The sequence below is a fragment of the Cataglyphis hispanica genome, chromosome 7 (assembly GCF_021464435.1).
Source record: "Cataglyphis hispanica isolate Lineage 1 chromosome 7, ULB_Chis1_1.0, whole genome shotgun sequence".
In the NCBI taxonomy this organism is placed as follows: domain Eukaryota; kingdom Metazoa; phylum Arthropoda; class Insecta; order Hymenoptera; family Formicidae; genus Cataglyphis; species Cataglyphis hispanica.
The window spans coordinates 5,912,236-5,931,457 of NC_065960.1; the positions used below are offsets into that span (position 1 = coordinate 5,912,236).

Below are 19,222 nucleotides of genomic sequence, written 5' to 3' on the forward strand. Positions count from 1 at the left end.
ACGAGGGTAAAATGACCAAAAATTAATTAATTTACGAGACATTTTAATTTGACATAATTTTACATAAACTATATGAAATATCTCGCAACTATTTATTTTTTGGTTATCTTATCTTAACATTTTTATGTAAATTTTGTACAAAATTATAAGAAGAATCAATTAATATAAAAAAATGCATATTCTAAAATATAATTATTTTTAAAAAAAATATGAATTTGCAATGAGCAGCTATATATATATATATATATATATATATATATATATATATATATATCTTATTATAAAAATAATATATAACATAATAATTATCTGTGACATATGTATACATATACGTTATATCGTAAAGAATTAAAATATTAGAAAAATGTGATGGACATATGAAATAATTGAATATACATATAAAATAACGAAGACGCATATGCTCGAGTTTATTTTAATCGGACTGTTGCAGAACATCTCTTTTTTTCTTTCTTTCGCCGCTAAAAACCAGCGTTCCTTGCCGGTACTACAAAGCGATTCGCGCGTTCTGGTCGAGGGCAGGAACACGAACGAACAGCTGCTATTTCACCTGTTCGATACATTATTTAAATGCTTCATCTGCCCCGATCTCCCGAGATACCGCAAGATAAGCGACCGATGTTTCCTGCTTTCTTACAACTATCACGCGAACTACATCAAGCTTTATTATGTATACGGAGTATTTATTTGTTAAACTTTTTAAAAATTGTTCGAGAAGAAAGAATATTAAGATAGACTTCGAAAAAAGATATATAATAGTTCACTCACATGCTCTTATTATATTTTATTTTAAAATATATAAAAATAATTTGTATACGAGGGTGTGTTTTTAATTCTTCCAAAAATAATAAATATTTTAATTTATTATTAACATAAAATAATAATTTTATACTTCGTAAGATTCCATTTCTCTAATCAACTATCAAAAATAAATATCTTCTCTGAACGGAATACTTTGTTATTAAATGCAATATTTTCAAACGCAATTTTACTATCGCGAAATATAATCTAAAGACGATTTTTAAGTCTCTACAAAAGTTATTCGTCTCTCGATTCCCGTCAATATTGGGCTCATTTTCTCCACATAGGATATAAAGTAATCCATATCGCGCCCGCCGATTTCGTGATTACGACTATTATTCTTGAAAATGTAATAGCCGTCTCCGCCGGAGATCATGAAACTTGGCACAACTACTCTGTACCATTGATCGTGTACCAAATCCTCGAATACTGGATATTCACAAGCTTGGCACCTGTCGGTACGTTAAGCAAAGGTTAAAGCCGCTATTAATTTTCAATACATCTATATAAATGTGACGATATTAGATTTACTTTATGCTCCAATTTTGTTGCAAAACGGATGAGAATTCTATCGATAAGACATACCTGATTTTAACGTCGATCACAGTTCGCTTTTTATTGGCCTCTTTGTAAGTAATTTTTAACCCGGACCAAGCTAAGATTCCTTCCATTTCCAAAATCTACGAGAAAAAGTATAAAATTTAATTTACGCTCTGGTCGCTATTCAGTCGTTACGTCTCCAAAGATAGGCCACCATTAACGCACGTTTACATTCATATGTTGATCTGTACGGCGCTATTTTCCACGACGCAGTTTTTCTTCTTATAATTTATCTTAAATTAGATTAATATCTAAATTATATCTCAATTAATCTCAATTTTTTTATAAAGCAACAAAATATATATTTTAGCAAATATAAAATTTAACTGACTTTTTTAATGGATTCTCCAGTCAGTTCGAGGGTGTCCCAATTGTTTTCGAAAGGCTGGACCATCATCAAATCACCGTAGGTAATCACAGATTCCTCTATGGAAGTGCGAATTCCTCCTGGATTCATGCAGGCCACCGCCGCATACGTCCAATGAGTCTTATATTCGGCCTTATCGACAAACTAAAATTTTTATATATAATTTATAATTTAATAAATCTAATAATTTTAATTAAAAAATATTTTATACACCCACCGCGTCTACCATGGCGTCGGTTATAAGATTTCCCATGTTGCATTCTTTAGTATAACAGCTGTGACTCAGTAAGACTTTCGTGCTGCCAATCTTTCTCGACGCTTCTGCGTCTACTTCCTTCTTCCATGGCTTTAGAGCTTCCAGGATTTCCGAATCTAAAAACACATGTATAACATTATTTGAGATATTATTTTAAATGTCGACTGCTTACTTTCTTCGATAGACTGATCCAAAAGGAGGGGATTTCCATCCCAGTCAACGACCTCGCCTTGGTCATCGAACCATACTGTTAAATTACCCAAGTATCTTTAAAAAAAAAAATTAGATAAAATTAAAATAAATGAAATTATTACAAGTGCACGTGTATATGCGAATGTTAAACGCGATCTTCTCCCTTCTTCCCCTTTTTCTCTTTAGCAGATTTAAGTAAATCTATCCATTAAATGATAAAATAAATTAATCAAAGTCGACCTCATGACATCAGATAGGAATTGACCTTTTTTAACGGTACTCTTGAAATATTCTCATGAATGAATGGCGTACTTTGTAAAAGCAGCTGCTTGTACGATGAGAACCGTTCTGTTTGTCTCATTTTGCGTCACGACTACAGGATATTCGTCCACCGGTGTATCAATGAAAGGCGGAGGTCCTGTTTATACATATAATAATTAATGCTACGTATTTAAGAATACTACATCAATAAAATTTTCTGTCATAGTTATATTGCAAGTGAGAAGATAGAAAAAAAAATTATAATGCGCAAAATAACCTTTTGTTTTCATATAATAAATATAGCTCTTGAAAATATTCACGTTTTTATAATAAAAAGTTTATATAAGCTCAATTTATATTTTATCGATATAAAAGACTTTGCTTTCAGACCTGTATAAAGGAACGTATGCGAGTGGCCACCGACGATCACATCGATCAAGGGACATCTCGCAGCCATGATTCTATCTACATCTAATCCACAGTGGCTTAATACTATAATAATGTCCACTCCCTTTTCTTTCAATCGCTGGGCTTCCTCGTTGACCGTTTCTACTTCATCCAAGAACTTTAATTTCCCCGTATCCGCGAGTAGCTGGAAGAATCCAATAAACTTGAGAAAATTGATGCACTGTATTTTGCAAATATATCCTATATATAAAATTATATACGTACATATACATATATCTAATATATTAATTTAATATATTAAATAAAATATATTTTTAATCGCTTTTGCAGAAAAAAATATAATCGATTACTCACATTCGTAGTTGATAGGATGACGCCAATAACGCCGATTTTGGTACCATTTCTATCAATGATCGTGCTGTTTCTGTACAAATTCTAAAAATTTATAAGTATATTAATAAATGCTTCTTCAAATAAATGAATGGATATTACGAACCTGTATAGTTGGCTCCTTGGTATCATCGATATTCGTTACCACAACCGGCGCCTTGACATTTTTAAGAAAGGGAACAAGGCCTTCGATCTTATTATCGAATTCATGGTTGCCAATCGTCTACGTTATTAAAAAATTAAAGGTAATTAAATATTGATTTAATCATCGTTAGCAATATACATATTTTTATTTTTCTCTGAATAGTAATTAACTATAGATTCAACTTTATATGACTGTTTTACTTATATTATTTTAATTACTATTTTCTTTTATAAACATGATAAATTTCTGTCTCAAACAAATGTGCAAGAAAAAACGTAATTAAACGTATGCGGATGTATTTGATTATACCATGACGTCATGAGGCAACATGTTCATGAACAAGGCGGTGACATTCCAGCGATGAATGTTGTACCAAAGAGTCCCCTGAAAATGATCGCCGGCATTCAGAAAAATTGCATTTGGCCGTTCCTTAAGGAGTTGATCAACTGCCGTGTAAACTCTGGCAATACCTCCCACGCAGTCTTGCTCGTGGCCTTCGCGGCAAGTCCCAGAAGTCGGGCCCGTTTGTTCGAATCTATGTCGACATCATTCCTGTTTTCTCAAAGTTGTCACGCTTTGACGCTCCGACAAATAATAAAATGATCAAAAGGCCCGCAAGAGTCAAAGGAAGGGGACCAAGGTTGACGTCGACATTATTAATTGGTTTATCCTTGACTCTCGACAAATTCGTCTCGAGTCCAAACTTATAATAGTTTTCAAAGGCGAGGGTTTTCACTGATCGACGTCATGTCATAACGTTAAAGTTTTGTAAGCGAACAAAATAATCGTTTGTTAAATCGTCAGTTAATAAATTTATCCAACACTTGACTGAATTTATATAAGAGACAATCATGCGACGCGCGAACGTGACTACTAGATAAAAAAAATTAGAAATAGGATACTGTTCACCTGGCGTGAAAATCATTCAAATGAATTATTGATAGCTCGAAGAGATCCGTTCTACCAGGATAAAAGAGTCCACGTCCGGTGAATCCGCAACAGACTTGGAACAACAACGAGAGCAATGGCAGCGCGTACATGCTGCACCTGTTGGAAAAGATATCATTAAATCGATGATTGCGGGTTTACCACGAATATATAACCGAGCACAGATGAGATTGAAACAAGTCATCGAACTGTACAATAATTTTTTATATTTTTTTATAGCTTATTTAAATTTAATATCCCTCGAGAAGAGATCGTGGCGCATCTTTTTAAATATTTTAAAAGTATACTCTGTGTTTACTAAAACCTCTTTCGGGCTACAGCGTTTCACTAACTTATTCAATTCTTTGTCTCAAGAAGAAAATGATTATTTTTTTTTTTAATAACACATTTTACGTGGACAATCATTGTGAGAAGGTAGATGATATAAGCAATTATGCACGAGTCAGAAACAATCATAATCTTGCGTCTCAGACGAGATAATCATTATAGATACAGTGATAAATTAAAGTAACGAAATGAATCTTTTGAGAGATTTACCTATAATTTATTATTTATAAGCATGTGTAATTATGTGTAATTATTATATAATGATTAAATAAATTGTACAGAGAAACAACAGAAAGGAACTCAAAGTATACGTAAGTATATTAAATACAAATATGTAAGTTACGTAAATTTATTTTTTTACAGAAAATTAAAATAAAATTATATGTATTTATGCATCTATCTCTCTATATACAACAAATAATTTCTAAAAATAATTTTTTTTATTTTTTTATTCCAACAACAAAAATTCTTGTAATAATATATATTTAATTTTTTTATCAATAACTCGTTGTATATTTTTTTTTTTAATTAGGTTATCTAGTAACATCTATTGTAGATTTTATAAACTTCTTTCTGATATCTCATCGATTGAAAAGCTCACTCATTTATACACTTGTGCGATAATTACTGTGTGACATAAAAAAATCCGCTTCAATACAACTACGTCATTTCCCTGTTCCCATCAATCATAACGCGAGGAAAAGCAAATATTGCGAGTTTAGTAGCGAAAAGTCAACGTGATAAAATAATCACACTTCGTGGAAAACGTGAAATCGCGGTCAAATAATAAAAAAAAAAAAATTAAGAACGAAATTAAATGAAACGTAACGGCGTAAGCAAATAAGTGAAACTACGATATAGATAAAGTTTCTGGAAGTTACGAAATGACACATAGATAACGATATGTAAATGTGTCCGAACGAATTATAATACACGTTGAACGTGCAAGTATGCGAGAATCTTACCTTTTTTTTTTAATCTTTTAGTGAGTCGGTAACTCGCGTGTCGAATATTCGTAGAGAACTGTATTTCTCCGCCGACCGCGTGTGTCTTTGTTCCTTTCGTAAAAGAACGTTGTTTATCGAATCCCCTACCTAACACGCGAGTGATTACAGAATATTTCAGAACGAATCTCACGAATCATTTTCTATTTTTAAATAAAATATTATTTTTTTTACGTTAATATACACATACACATATACACATACATACATGTGCATATATGTATATATATTCGATCAACTCTCTCTCTCTCTCTCTCTCTCTCTCTCTCTCTCTCTCTCTCTCTGTGACATTGCACATAAACATTTTACAAAAGTAAAGAATGCATTTGCACAATGGACTTATGCTGCTTATGTTGCTCCTGTTGTAAAATGTATAAAACTCTTAACGAAATTATCAGTTCTATTCAAGTGTGCAGCGCGTCAAATTTGAGATATGCAATTTTTACATCTTTGATACTTATTTATCAAAGCTCAATTATCACGACATATGATACAATGATCTTAAATTATATTGTAGCTGTCAAATTTTTTAGAATACCAACATATCTTAAACATAAATAACGTAATTTTTTTTTGCTATGGGAATCAGAATCTAAATTGAAATGAAAATTGGAAAAATGAAATGAAATTAAAATTAAAATAATAAAAAATAAAAATTAAATTAAATTACAAATAAAATTAAAGATTGAAAAAATATAATAAAATTAAAATAAAATAATAAAAAATAAAAATTGAATTAAATAAAATTAAAGATTCTGACATGTATTACAAGAATATCTGCCAGATAATTTTATTGTGGAAAATAAATTTTTTTTTGGTATCAATAAGTAATGAATTTTTTCCAATAAAAAAAAAAAAATGTTGCGTAACATTAATCGTAATCTAACGAATAAATAGAGATGAAAAAATGTGGAATATAAATCTAGAGAATTAATTCTACGAAACAAGATCTCATCCGCACTGTTTTGCATAAAATTACATAAAATATGTTTAAAAAAAAAAAAATACAAAAATGATTCCGCTCAACAAACCGGTCTGGATGCATTGCGACTAGTTTAATTATCTACACAAATTTATGCATGATCGGAAAACTTGTGCATTGGCATTGAAACGAAAATTCTCTCGCATAGTTGCGCTTCAGGGGAAAAAAAAGGACAAAAAAAAATCTTTTACGCATAACATCTTTATGTCGAATTAATTAATATACGCCGTTGAGCCATTTCCAGATCGATCTAGATAATAAAATTGCGTATTAAGCATCTACTCTGAAGAAAAATACTAAAGTATTAATAAAAGTACTAAAAAAGATATCGCATCTGTATTTGCGTTAGCACGATACTCGTGTTCTGACTGTACAGAATTAGAATCACTCTCTGTATTATGGCGAACGCGATCGTAATGCGCGACGAAAACAGTTTAAGGTCTCTGCCAGTAAATAAATTGCTTCGTGTCACGTCAATTTATGATTCACGATCATTTATTTCTTACAAATAGGAGGCCCGTAATATCGGACGGGAAAACGAATAACGAGCGGAAGAATAGGATGCCAAGGAAATTATGGAGCAACTTGGCCGGCACTCTGGCTCTCTTACAGAAAAGTAAAGAGTTCTATATTTGCGTTTTATATTATATTTTAACCGTGTAAATGAGCGCAAAATTGATACTGTTTATTTTTATCTTGATTACGTCACCAAGATTGAGGAAGTCATTAAAATCTCATCTGGATGCAAGCGAGCAAATTGTTGGACGTCACAAGTAATTGTTTATTGTTAACAATGTAACATTGATTGAATCTCTAACAAAGGTAGAAGTGACAATATAAATCTAAGTGTTAAGTCTAAAGAGAATAATTACATAAGAGTCTCACAGGATATTCATATATAAATTTAAATATCCTATTTAAGTGAGCAAATTAGAATAGAGTGGTCTATTGCTTGATAAATTGCCTGGCAAATTGCCTGAATAAAAATTAAAATAACAAAATTTATATTAGCAAAAAATTAATAGTTGAAGCAATTCGAGAAATAAAAATGTAAATATAACTATTTTTATTTATATTATATGAAAAATATAAAACGTAAGTGAAAGTGAAAGTTTCCCCCTCCTTCTACGTAACAGATCAATGTCTTAATAAAAATCAATGTCTTATTTGTGCAAGATCTGTCATTCAAAAGATAAAAATGATTTTGTTTTTTAAAGCCGATGATCATATCGATGGATCAATGGTTAATTAAGTGAAGCTACGATGATAAGAAATCTGATAAAATAAAGATAATAACAGTGTGCTTTTTTTAAGATTTATTTTATACAAAATATATTTAAGTTAAAAAAAAATATATTAAGTTTTTCTCTTGTGTCTATGCGCAACATTTAAATAGAATTCCTGTAACAAATAAATGCATTGTCATCTGTATTTAATTCATGTAGTTAACTCATGCTGAAACAGCAATTATGACAAAACCCCATTATAAATGAATGTTTTGTGAAAGAGAATTATACGCCACTTTTTGATTAAGCATGCCTAATCATTCTATCTATTTATGCCTTTGATCTAATATACTAAAAAGAAAATAAATAAATAAAACGTAACAAAATCACTTGTTTTTTGCGCAACAAGACGGTCGTGATAAAATAGCGACGAGTTTTTTTGATTCAAATAAAATCATTATATCAAATAAAATTAAATAAAAATCATATTAAAATTAAAAAAGCCGATCGAATTTCTTAATTCATTTTAAGATCTCTTGAAAGAGCTACAGCATCCTCAACGGAGAATGGATAACTACGGTATTTGAGCAGGAGCTCCAGTAGAGAAAAAAAGGTCCGGTGGGGTCTGCACGCAACGACGCCGATCATATTCAGTTGGCGCGGCTCGTTCGTCAAAATCGTTTCGTTCTCTCTTGCTGCTCTCTCATCGTCGCATCCTCGATAACGCGGAAGAGCGATCAGTATACTCTCGAGTACTCTCGTATGTGATTAAACCCGTGTTTACAAGCAGTTCTTTCGTAATTAAAGTGACGGCGCGTGTTTTGATCCTCGGTTTGCTCCTTTTTCTTCCCCTTCGGGAAAAGGAGAAGAAAAAAATTGATAATACAAAAAATAATAAATATAATAAAATTCTTTGAAATGCTCACACTAAGAGCGCACATTGGAAAAATTATTTAAATTTAATAAAAATTATTGAAATTTAGAAAAATTAACGAAAGTGATTGTTCAGTCCTCGGAATTCAACTTGGGAAACGTGATTTTACCTCTCGCTTTCGCGAAAGTTGTCTTGCATTACACGTGATACGCATATAAATGCGGAATGTTGCTTGGCGCATAATAATTTACGTGGTCACATGTCATTGTTCATTTTCTACACGCGGTGTTATTCAATCTGTCATTGAACGCCGTCGCTTATAGCGAATTAATAATATTACACAGAAGTGTATGTGTGTGTGCGTGTGTGTGTGTATGTGCGCACGCGCGTGTGTATATATATGTGTGTGTTTATTATATAAAAATATATATGTGTGTTTATTATATGAAAATATTATATATATAAAGTATTTAAAGATATGATTTCGTAATGTGAGTGTCTTTCAATAGATCATATCTTCATTTATTCTTATCAAAAAAAGAAATTGGAAACGGTATTTCTAAAGTATTTAGATAAGAAACTTTTTCTGATGGGAGATAATATTTCATTATGTTAAAAAACGAGGGAAAAAATTGTCATTACTATTACATCTCTTGATAAATTAGACAGTTTTCAAATCGAATTGATTTTCTCTTGAAAGATATGACAGTTTCTCAAACGCGATAGTGCGAACCTTTAAAATTCTTGGCAAATCTCGGTTATAAATTTCGCAATAAATCGTAGTAACCAGGTGGGCGCAGATTTTCGTACTCTATAAATGTGGAAAATGCAAATAAAAGTCTATATATATATATATATATATATATATATATATTTCGGTTGTTTAAAATATTACATAGTTTCTCTTTCATTCTAAGTGTATATTCGCGCACAATCATTAGATACTAAAAATTAAAAAAAGAATTGTATTATAATGTAAATTAAATCTCAAATAAAAATTCTTTCAGAGAGACGTCTCATGTTGAAAAATGCAATATAATAATTTGACTAATATGAGAAAAACCGAGGCGACAATATAATTGGCCACATCCAGTACGCGTCTTATCGGAACTACAAATAAGGAGATAAGCGAGACACAAAGAAGAGATTATAAAGAAGCACAATCAAAAGTCAAAACAAGACGTAGAAATAGTGATAAACAAAGATGCCGATTGCTTTGCTTATAAACTACTATTGCATTATCGCGGTGCTGATACTCGCGAGCAAAACTTTTGCAAACCCCACTTTACGAAAGGATGAAGAATTTACCATCAGAATCGTTCACACGAATGACATGCATGCGAGGTAAGTAATTTTTTGTCTCTTAAAAAAAAATATATTATTTGAAATCTCTCTCTCTCTCTTTTCTTATATTAAAAATTTGATAATGCAAAATAGATTGCATTATAAGTAATTAATTATATATTATTTGAACAAAATAAACATTATTAACGTATATATGAGTTTCTGAGAAACCAAACCGATCAATTCTGCTTTTTTTAATTTTCTCAATTTTGATATGGACACTTAATATATTAATGGAGTTGATCTTTAGATAAGAAATTTATATAATATTTACTCTTTTAATACATATTTCTTAATTTCGATATTAGAACACATGATATATTAGCGAAGTTAATTAGTTTGACTTCTATAAAGATATATAATATTTACTCTTTATACATCTCACACACATACAATTACAATTTTGTGTAATTTTGCGTCACGCTACCAACAATTACTGCCACTACGCTAATCACGAATAAGGCAGTTAATTACATTCCGCGCCCATATGCTAATTAAATATGCGTGAGTGTGTTTTTTATATACGAACGTAATTTGACGAGAAAATTTCTTCGTTCTTCCAAAGTCGTAATTGGCTTATTTAAATCGTAGCCTGCACCGTCTGAAATTAAGACTTTGCTGCGGAACATTCTCAGATTCGAGGAGACGTCGCAATTATCCACAACGTGCACGCCGAAGGACTCCGCTGCCAGGAAGTGTTATGGAGGTTTTGCAAGAATCGCGACTTTAGTCCGCCAAGCGAGATCGAAATCGCCGTCGACGATCTTTCTAAATGCCGGCGACACTTATCAAGGGAGCGCCTGGTACAACGTGTACAAATGGGAGGCCGTGGCTTGGTTTATGAATCTCTTACATCCGGACGCTATAGTAAATATCGACTGCTTTTAATTTTTGAAAAATATAATTTCTCAGTTTGATCATTGGTTCGCAAAAAAAGTTGCATAACTCATTCTATAGAGATAAGTTATATGTAAATATATGCAAATAGCAGTTTACAGATAAGGATGTTAATAGAAGAAAAATTAATTTTTTTTTTGAAAGTATGAAAAGTAGTTTTTTGTGATAGAAAAACAAGCCTCGTTTCTCAAAATTTGGTTTTTCTTTTCATATATGTATTTTTAACATCTTTACTATAATTAAAAAGTACTAAAATCTCTTACAATCGATTTCATCTATTCTCAATTCACAAGTGTAAACATTTTATAAATTAAAAACTAATCTTTTTATTTTTTTTATTTTTGAAAATAGTTTTAATGAATTAATGAGATTTTTGCGATTAAAATGATAACACAATATAATTTGGATAATTTTTAATTGGATGCATAATAAAAATTTTTGTTATGCATGTAAATGAAAATTATTTCATGTCGTCATGTATTTGATATAATTTACAAAAAGCTCATTAAAATTACTTACAAAGAAAAATAAATTACGTAAAATCATAAAAACTTTGTTTTTTTATTATAATATTTTTAAAAATATGAAGCAAGATATAATATTATATATATTTCAAAAATAATGAAAAAATGCGTTTTATTTTTAATAAAAAAAAATTTTTTTTCAACGTTTTAATTAAAAAATATTTTTTTACATCTATATTTATAGATATGGATAAAATGATCGCGCAAATTACAATATTTAAATAACATCGGTTTGATCGTATATATTGCATGTGATTGAATTCTGACAGTCCTTGGGCAACCACGAATTCGACGATGGCGTCAAAGGTCTGATACCCTTTATACAAAACGCCTCGTATCCTATTCTGGCGGCGAATCTGGATCTTACCAAACAACCAGACCTGGCCGCCACCAATCTAAAAAACAGCACGATTCTCGAAGTCAACGGCAACAAAATCGGCGTGATTGGTTATCTCACAAAGGAGACGAAGATTCTGTCGTCTACGGAGAATGTGATTTTCAAGGACGAGGTGGAATCCATCCAACGTGAAGCTAAGAGGCTGAAAGAGCAGGGTGTCGACATTCTCATCGCTCTAGGTCATTCGGGTTACGAGATCGACAAGAAGATCGCCCAGGAGGTCGAGGATATCGATTTGGTGATCGGCGGTCACACCAATACCTTTCTGTATCGTGGCACACCGCCGGATGTTGAGGCACCGGAAGGCTTCTATCCCACAGAAGTGACGCAGAAGAGCGGCAGAAAAGCTTATGTTGTTCAGGCGTATGCTTACACCAAGTATTTGGGTAACTTTTCCGTCAACTTTGACGCTAGAGGAGAGATAACATACATCGAGGGAAATCCTATTCTTGTGGACGCCACTGTGGAGCAGGTAAATATTTTTGAAAAAAAAAAAAACAATTTTAAAAAATGCCAAAAAAATAGCAAGAAAAAAATTAATATTAGAAAAACTATAATATATTAGAAAAAAATTATTATTTAAATATTATTATTTAACAATAAAAAGAAATATATAATATATATACATTTTTATAATTGTGTATAAATGTTCCTAAGGTGAGGCATTTAGAGTATTACAAAATGTTTTCTCCAAAAGTTGATATTATACAAAAAAATAACTTAAAATTTATAGGATTTTGAGGGAATAAGAAGTTAATAATCTTGAATTTTAACTAAAGTCATTTTTCAAAATCACGTCATAGCATCAACATCATAGCTGCTCTTTGCAAAAATATATAATTTTTCTTCGGAAAATGGATATATATATATATATATATATATATATATATATATATGTATATATATATAAAATTATGTCAAGTTAAAATATAAAATATCTCATAAACTATTCAATTTTTGGCCATCCTACTCTTTCTACACCGAATATTGCAAGGAATCCATTTATATAAAAAAGTTAGGATAGTTTTATTAAAAAAAAAAACTAAGTTGATTTTCACATGACCTTGATGATGACCAACACTCAAGATTAAACCAATTTCTACATCTTTTTTCTCTCTTTAAACCAAACAATTTGTATCTAAAATCTAAAACATCTTTTGCTATAATATACTTACAGAGATAATATTTATAATATTTTAAATGCCTTACCTTGTATAATATAAGTACACAAAATATTTACTATATAAAAACATATCTGTAATGATTACACATGCACATAAGAAATATGAAAAAATATGTTACTTTAAAACACATATATATTTAAAATATGATTTTTGTTACTGTTTTCTACAGGCGAAAGATGTTCTAAAATTGATAGATGATAAAAGAGGACCCGTTGATGATTTGGAACGGAAAGTCATCGGACAGACACGAGTACTCATCGACGGAGACAGCAAGAATTGCAGACGACAGGAATGCAACATGGGAAATTTAATCTGCGACGCTATACTTGATTATGTAAGATTTTTAATTAATTTAATGATGTCTCTTCTTCTCTCTAATAATAAGCCTGTTTTCTTTGTTTGCAGTATGCTGGGGAATACTTGAACAAGGACGGTTGGACGGATGCTGCCATCGCGATTGTAAACAGCGGCAGCATTAGAACGTCCATCACCAGAGCGAGAAATGATCAGGTAATTAATTACGCATTTCTCTTTCACAATATTTTCATTTTTATTCGCAAACGCAACATTTACAGGTCACCCGGAAAGATGTTATAAGCGTTTTGCCCTTCGGAAATGTCGTTGTTAAAGCTTCCGTAACAGGGAAACAGATTCTTTCGATGTTAGAATGGAGCGTTCATAATCTCGACAACGTAACTTCCACCGGCAATTTATTCGGCGCTTTTCTACAATACTCGGGATTGCAGGTATATATATATATATATATATATATATATATATATATATAAAATTTATTTTAAAAATAAAATCGATATTTATCTAAAAAAAGTCGTATTAAATCTTATAAACATTATCATTTTTTTTTTGCTTGGCAATTATTTGAATATCAAAACTTTGAGTATATAATTGTTCCAACTCGTGTTCCGTCAAAGATTAATAACTTGCATTATTTATACAGGTGACATATAACACAAACCGACCGCCGAACTCAAGGGTGGTTTCCGTTCAAGTACAATGCGCCGCTTGTCGAGTACCGACGTATAGCAAACTTCAACAAAATCTCACCTACAATATCCTTATAAATGATTTCCTTGCAAAGGGCGGAGATGGTTTTCATATGTTGGAAACTGTTAAAACAATCCCGCTGAGTATGTTTATATATCGCATAACATTCGTTTTGTATATATATTTTCTAATTTAATCATCTTACTTTATATCTCCATCATATCTATCGAAAATTTATCACGATGAAATTTTAACAGGTATCACTATGGCGGATGTATTGGAGCGATATTTCACTAAACACAGTCCGGTATATCCAGGGGTGGAATGGAGAATTTCGTACGTAAATGACACATACGTAGATACGATGTACTTAGATAATTTCGGGATGACGTATCGACCGATTGGAATGACAATTCTTTTACCAATCATTACTTGGCTATTGATGACATAAAGAAAATACTATTAATTTAATATGATTAAATATCAATTTGTGACTAAATGATTATAATTAAACAGTTATATCTCGAACTTTTTAATACGCTATATTATCTTTTACAGTCTTACTCTCCCATTCTTCTCTCCTTCGCTCTTTCTATTTCGATATTATTTATTTATTGTGACTTATTAATAGAATAAAAGCATATATATATATATATATATATATATATATATATATATATATATATGCTTTTATTAGACAATAAGACTTATTGTGCTATACCAATCTTATATTTTATAAGATCATGAGTCTTTAATGATATCTCATCAGTATTTTTAATAATAAAACAATAATCGGATAAATTAAAATTACCATATGAATTAAATAATTCATGTTATTAACTTCGATGCAGTTAAATGGTCGATAACATTAAAATATTTTTCAATTACATTCGGGCTCACCGGGCTTTTGATGATCACAAAAATTTACCCAGGCTTAATAGTTTTTAATAGTATCTCGTCGATACTATCGCACCGATCCCCACTAAATTCAATATCAATCATTCTTTAATAATACTTTATTCATGTGTTCAAAAAAATTTAACTCGATATCTCAAAATTTACGATAGTTAGAGCGTGTATGCAGGCATTTTTCAAAAAATTCAAAATTTTTTAACAAATAAACCTTTTCACTTATTCTTACTAAATTCAATACCAACAATCCTTTAATGATATTCTATTTATGTAAAAAAATTTAATCCGATATTTAATAATTTGCAAAAGTTAGAGCGTGTACAAACATTTCTCAAAAAATCTAAAATTTTATAACAGGTATGTCAATATGTTTAGAATATTCCAAAACGTCGAAAAATCATATTCTTAAAAAATGTCTGTATATATGTCATATGTATGTATTATGTATATGTTATGTATTTACTATTTCATTTTATAGTGCAATGTTGATATATATATATATTATATATATATATATATATATATATATATATATATATAATGTAAATATGTTTAAAAAAAATGTTTAGCTCTTAAAAAAAAGAAAGAAAAAATTTACCAACCCTGATATATAGAATAAATACATCGTATATTCTTATTTGTTTTAGGAATTATATAAGATAATGCACAAAATGAAAAGCACAAACTTAACGCACAGCATCATTTATTTTATTACATTTTAAAAACATTACATTTGTTAAAATCTTGGTATTAACATTACATTTTAATATTATATTTGCTAAAATCTTAAGATTTAATAAATATAATTAGTAATGTATAAATATATTTAATAATGTATAAATATATTTATATTTTTATAATAGAAAAATATTGTTATATATATAATACTATATATAAATACTTTTAATAAAATTCTTAAATAATTTTTTGAAAAAACATCATACATAAAAAAAATATTAATCTCTTCCTCTTAGAAAGTCTATCATATATTAAACAAAAAAAATGTTAATCTCTCCCTTTTTTTCTTTTAGGAAGTCTATAAAGTCCTTTTTATAGATTAGTCACCTATCAAATAGTAACAATAATTATTTTATCAGTCAAACATATAAATAAAATTTTTTTTACTTTTGATATGTGCATATTTGTGGTATTTCAAATCTATTTCCGTTCAAATCGTACACACGTTTTAATGTCTCGATGACGTTATTCATTTCTTCACAAGGCATCGGCGCACAATTATGCAGTATTTTTATCATCTTCAATAAGTCTTCGATAATATAAGGTTTATCTTGCACATTATCTTCAGTCGCTAGATCAACATATGTATTAAATTTTCGCAATGCCTCTCTTATCTTAGCCTTATCCTCTACTTTCTTCACTAAAGTCTGCAATTTAAAAGACAAATAAAATATGATATCAACTATTTTTTTATTTCTTAATTAAAGTAATTATTATTTACCTTAAATGATTGTAATTCGTGATACATAGGCCAGTTTTCCTGGCAAGGAAAACAATTACAGGTAAAAAAATACTGTTTGAGTAACTTCTGTTGTCTCGTTGTTTTCGGTATAACAGCATAATGTTCACCATAATTATCAAAGAGCTATATTAAAACATAACATTGATATATAATAAACATAATATAGTAAACATTAATATAGTAAACATAATATAATAAACAATATTTCCAACAATTTAATATACCTGCTTGCCTTTTTGAATGGGATACATGGCGTATATCACCATATGTTTAGATCTTGAGTGTCTAAATATATTTGGATCACAGCTATGATTAATTAAACTCAAAAATGGCATTGCAGCTATACCGCGTTCCACACATTCTAAGCCTTGCTCCTCACTGAACTGAAATCACATTTAAATAACACTGACAAAGAAAATTTGTAAAGAAAAAATGAGTAATAATTGATCGTATTAAACTATTGCGAAAATAAATAACTAATAAATAAAAATGCACACACAATCAATGTATATAATTAAAATACATAGCCAATATCATACAGTGTGAATATTGCTGGGAATTATCTGTTGATGTCTTAAAATGAGACCTCCAATAAATGTAACATCATCGTTTTTCGCTAAAACGTTTAAATCTTCTGGTAATTTAGCACCAAACATCACAGTACGTGTTGCTAAGAAATATAAAATAAGGCAAGTATCTAAAGATCTCCTGAATAGATCGGAGACAGGCCTTTTTTCAGTATTTGTCACAAGATTATATATGCTAATGTATTTATCGCTATGTAATTTTCCATCTTGAGAGAAGCCCTTTGTCCGTGGATCTAAAACAATAGTGTTGTATGCTGTTATATTAAGATTGTTGTTATATTAAGAATGAAAAAAGAGGTGAAAATTTTATTAATACCATCACATTTATCAAGGTTTTCCAGCATAGTTCTTAATTCTTTTATACCACCAGCTTCTCTTATAGCAAGCACAGTAAGTCTTATGCTAAGTAAATCAGTATTATAACATTCATATTCAATCAAAGCAGGAAAGACAGCACATTCTATATCATGATATCTTTTCCATTCAGCATATCTGCATTCCTCTGAGCAATACATAGCATAAGTGCAATAATTGCAGGGTATATTCGCCCAACATACCTTCAAACAATTTGAACAGTGCGTCTGTATGTTTTGTTGCGTTAATAACAATGCATAAGGCTTTTCCACAGCAATTACTTCGCCGGGATGAATATCACGAGTAGCAATAACATGTCTGCCATAGTGCGTACTATATTTTATAGCTACTGCATCTAATGCACATGGAACTTCATCATTGTGAGATTCAATAGTAGGGAGAGAAGATTCATTTCCAGATTTCTTCACTTTTGTGCATATCAAAATATCTTTGACAGATTGTTCTGTCTGTACAGCCTTATAATGTAAAAAATCAAGTTTTGATTGTAATTTCTTTCGACTCGCATCATTCAAAGACATTTTATCTAGCCAATGCTGCGCTTCCTTCAAAATATTATCCACGGAATAATTTTCTAAAATCATTAAACATTCTGTTTTACGTACATAGAGTTTTGCCCTTAAATTATCAGGATAATTTAAAGCTAATGCTCTGTCAATGTCCTGAATACATTCTGAATGTAAACCTAATTGAAATAAAACTGCTGATCTATTGGCATAAGCAAGAGCGAGTTGCTCAGATGGATAAGGGGCAAAGGCTATACTCTTCGTATACAATTTCAGAGCTTCAATGCATGTCATGTTATTGAGAGTTCCTTTGATAAAAACTTTATTGCCTTGCTCCCGTAATTTCTCGGATTCTTTGGCATTTTTTGGTTTACCAGTTGTATTAGGAATCATATCATATTCAAGCATAACATTAAGAGTAAATATAACACGTTCCTGGTCAGTCTTAAGTTTCTTATATGTATCTGTGAGTTCACGTTGCTTATTTGTTACAATCAATCGTTCATTAAACGTAGCCGCTATTTTATCCATTTTGTTTTCTTAAAAATATATCGCTCTAATACTTGTACAGTAAAATCTAAAAAGAGGAAAACCCAAATAAGTTTCAACTAATATGAATATAAATTTGTAAAAAATCGTAAAAAAAGTATTTATGCAAATTATTACCGCTTAGGAGAATTTAAATATTCGTTGATTAAAATACTAATTTAAGAATCGATAAGATCGACGCACCATTTCGAAGTACAGAGATCTTTTAAGATAATGGATTGAGCTGATTCAACAGTTGGGGAGTAATCGAACGTGATTGGTTCTTACTTTTAAAACCAACAAATCAACGTCGAGTATTGATAAGATCATGCTCAACAACCTTCCTGCGTCCAGTAGCAGACCTTAAGACTTAAGGTTCTTCATAGCTGCACTGAGTTCACACAGCTGAACTGCAAACATGATATATGATAAATATACTATGACGAATTATATTATAAATTATATACATATTTTCAACAATCATAATTATTAATTATTAAATAAATAAGTATGTAAACAAATAGATAAATAAAAGAATAAATATTAATTGATTAATAGATAATTACATAAATTGATAAATAAATAAATTACTCAATAAATCATTAATGTTCTAAATTTACATTTTTAAATTAATTTCAGGATCCATGTGTGCATGAAATTCGCGCCAAAGATGACCAGAGGAAGATT

At 30.2% G+C, this 19,222-nt stretch overlaps 3 protein-coding genes across 12 annotated transcripts; 1 reads left to right on the top strand and 2 right to left on the bottom strand.

Annotated features, from left to right (window-relative positions):
- Nucleotides 1-404: 404 nt before the first annotated feature.
- LOC126850823 (apyrase-like) lies at nucleotides 405-5,808 on the bottom strand. Of its 3 annotated transcripts, XR_007687598.1 has the most exons (13): nucleotides 5,679-5,808; nucleotides 4,348-4,485; nucleotides 3,748-3,973; nucleotides 3,400-3,516; nucleotides 3,258-3,338; nucleotides 2,886-3,087; nucleotides 2,547-2,652; nucleotides 2,215-2,309; nucleotides 2,004-2,158; nucleotides 1,751-1,930; nucleotides 1,585-1,652; nucleotides 1,405-1,499; nucleotides 1,221-1,271 (listed from the first exon to the last, which is right to left on the bottom strand). XR_007687598.1 is itself a non-coding variant. In XM_050594187.1 (12 exons), exons 2-12 carry the CDS (start codon nucleotides 4,476-4,478, stop codon nucleotides 1,040-1,042), a joined length of 1,620 nt encoding a protein of 539 aa, XP_050450144.1. In that variant the 5' UTR covers nucleotides 4,479-4,485; nucleotides 5,679-5,808; the 3' UTR covers nucleotides 405-1,039. The 3 variants fall into 3 exon arrangements, 2 of the variants coding, with proteins under 2 accessions (XP_050450144.1, XP_050450145.1); XM_050594187.1 differs by lacking the exon at nucleotides 1,585-1,652 and having other exon boundaries at nucleotides 405-1,271; XM_050594188.1 differs by lacking the exons at nucleotides 1,585-1,652; nucleotides 5,679-5,808 and adding an exon at nucleotides 5,342-5,470 and having other exon boundaries at nucleotides 405-1,271.
- LOC126850814 (protein 5NUC-like) lies at nucleotides 5,522-14,678 on the top strand. 6 transcript variants are annotated; one of them, XM_050594171.1, is made up of 9 exons: nucleotides 5,522-5,661; nucleotides 9,807-10,143; nucleotides 10,779-11,010; nucleotides 11,834-12,433; nucleotides 13,315-13,479; nucleotides 13,551-13,655; nucleotides 13,721-13,891; nucleotides 14,104-14,293; nucleotides 14,408-14,678. In XM_050594171.1, the coding sequence occupies exons 2-9, from the start codon at nucleotides 10,004-10,006 to the stop codon at nucleotides 14,599-14,601; spliced, it is 1,797 nt and encodes a 598-aa protein (XP_050450128.1). In that variant the 5' UTR covers nucleotides 5,522-5,661; nucleotides 9,807-10,003; the 3' UTR covers nucleotides 14,602-14,678. The 6 variants fall into 6 exon arrangements, with proteins under 6 accessions (XP_050450128.1, XP_050450127.1, XP_050450123.1 ...); XM_050594170.1 differs by lacking the exon at nucleotides 5,522-5,661 and adding an exon at nucleotides 7,297-7,315; XM_050594166.1 differs by lacking the exon at nucleotides 5,522-5,661 and adding an exon at nucleotides 8,564-8,701 and having other exon boundaries at nucleotides 9,811-10,143.
- A 1,096-nt stretch (nucleotides 14,679-15,774) lies between these two features.
- Nucleotides 15,775-18,846, bottom strand: LOC126850809 (SET and MYND domain-containing protein 4-like). 3 transcript variants are annotated; one of them, XM_050594160.1, is made up of 7 exons: nucleotides 18,674-18,774; nucleotides 17,446-18,584; nucleotides 17,082-17,362; nucleotides 16,767-16,925; nucleotides 16,522-16,665; nucleotides 16,246-16,447; nucleotides 15,775-16,127 (listed from the first exon to the last, which is right to left on the bottom strand). In XM_050594160.1, exons 2-7 carry the CDS (start codon nucleotides 18,536-18,538, stop codon nucleotides 16,120-16,122), a joined length of 1,887 nt encoding a protein of 628 aa, XP_050450117.1. In that variant the 5' UTR covers nucleotides 18,539-18,584; nucleotides 18,674-18,774; the 3' UTR covers nucleotides 15,775-16,119. The 3 variants fall into 3 exon arrangements, with proteins under 3 accessions (XP_050450117.1, XP_050450116.1, XP_050450115.1); XM_050594159.1 differs by having other exon boundaries at nucleotides 15,775-16,447; nucleotides 18,740-18,846; XM_050594158.1 differs by having other exon boundaries at nucleotides 15,775-16,447.
- Between the last annotated feature and the right edge of the window lie 376 nt (nucleotides 18,847-19,222).

What these genes read in the sequence shown, in the direction of transcription:
- LOC126850814 (XM_050594171.1), top strand. Translation starts at nt 10,004, where the DNA reads ATGCCGATTGCTTTGCTTATAAACTACTATTGCATTATCGCGGTGCTG. An exon ending in ACGAATGACATGCATGCGAG is followed by an intron (nt 10,144 to 10,778) that starts GTAAGTAATTTT and finishes GAACATTCTCAG; the next exon opens with ATTCGAGGAGACGTCGCAAT. An exon ending in TGTTAAAACAATCCCGCTGA is followed by an intron (nt 14,294 to 14,407) that starts GTATGTTTATAT and finishes AAATTTTAACAG; the next exon opens with GTATCACTATGGCGGATGTA.
- LOC126850823 (XM_050594187.1), bottom strand. Translation starts at nt 4,478, where the DNA reads ATGTACGCGCTGCCATTGCTCTCGTTGTTGTTCCAAGTCTGTTGCGGA. An exon ending in TGTTGCCTCATGACGTCATG is followed by an intron (nt 3,517 to 3,747) that starts GTATAATCAAAT and finishes TTAATAACGTAG; the next exon opens with ACGATTGGCAACCATGAATT. An exon ending in CAAGCAGCTGCTTTTACAAA is followed by an intron (nt 2,310 to 2,546) that starts GTACGCCATTCA and finishes TTTTTTTTAAAG; the next exon opens with ATACTTGGGTAATTTAACAG.
- LOC126850809 (XM_050594159.1), bottom strand. Translation starts at nt 18,538, where the DNA reads ATGGATAAAATAGCGGCTACGTTTAATGAACGATTGATTGTAACAAAT. An exon ending in AAACCTTGATAAATGTGATG is followed by an intron (nt 17,363 to 17,445) that starts GTATTAATAAAA and finishes CTATTGTTTTAG; the next exon opens with ATCCACGGACAAAGGGCTTC. An exon ending in CCATTCAAAAAGGCAAGCAG is followed by an intron (nt 16,666 to 16,766) that starts GTATATTAAATT and finishes GTTTTAATATAG; the next exon opens with CTCTTTGATAATTATGGTGA.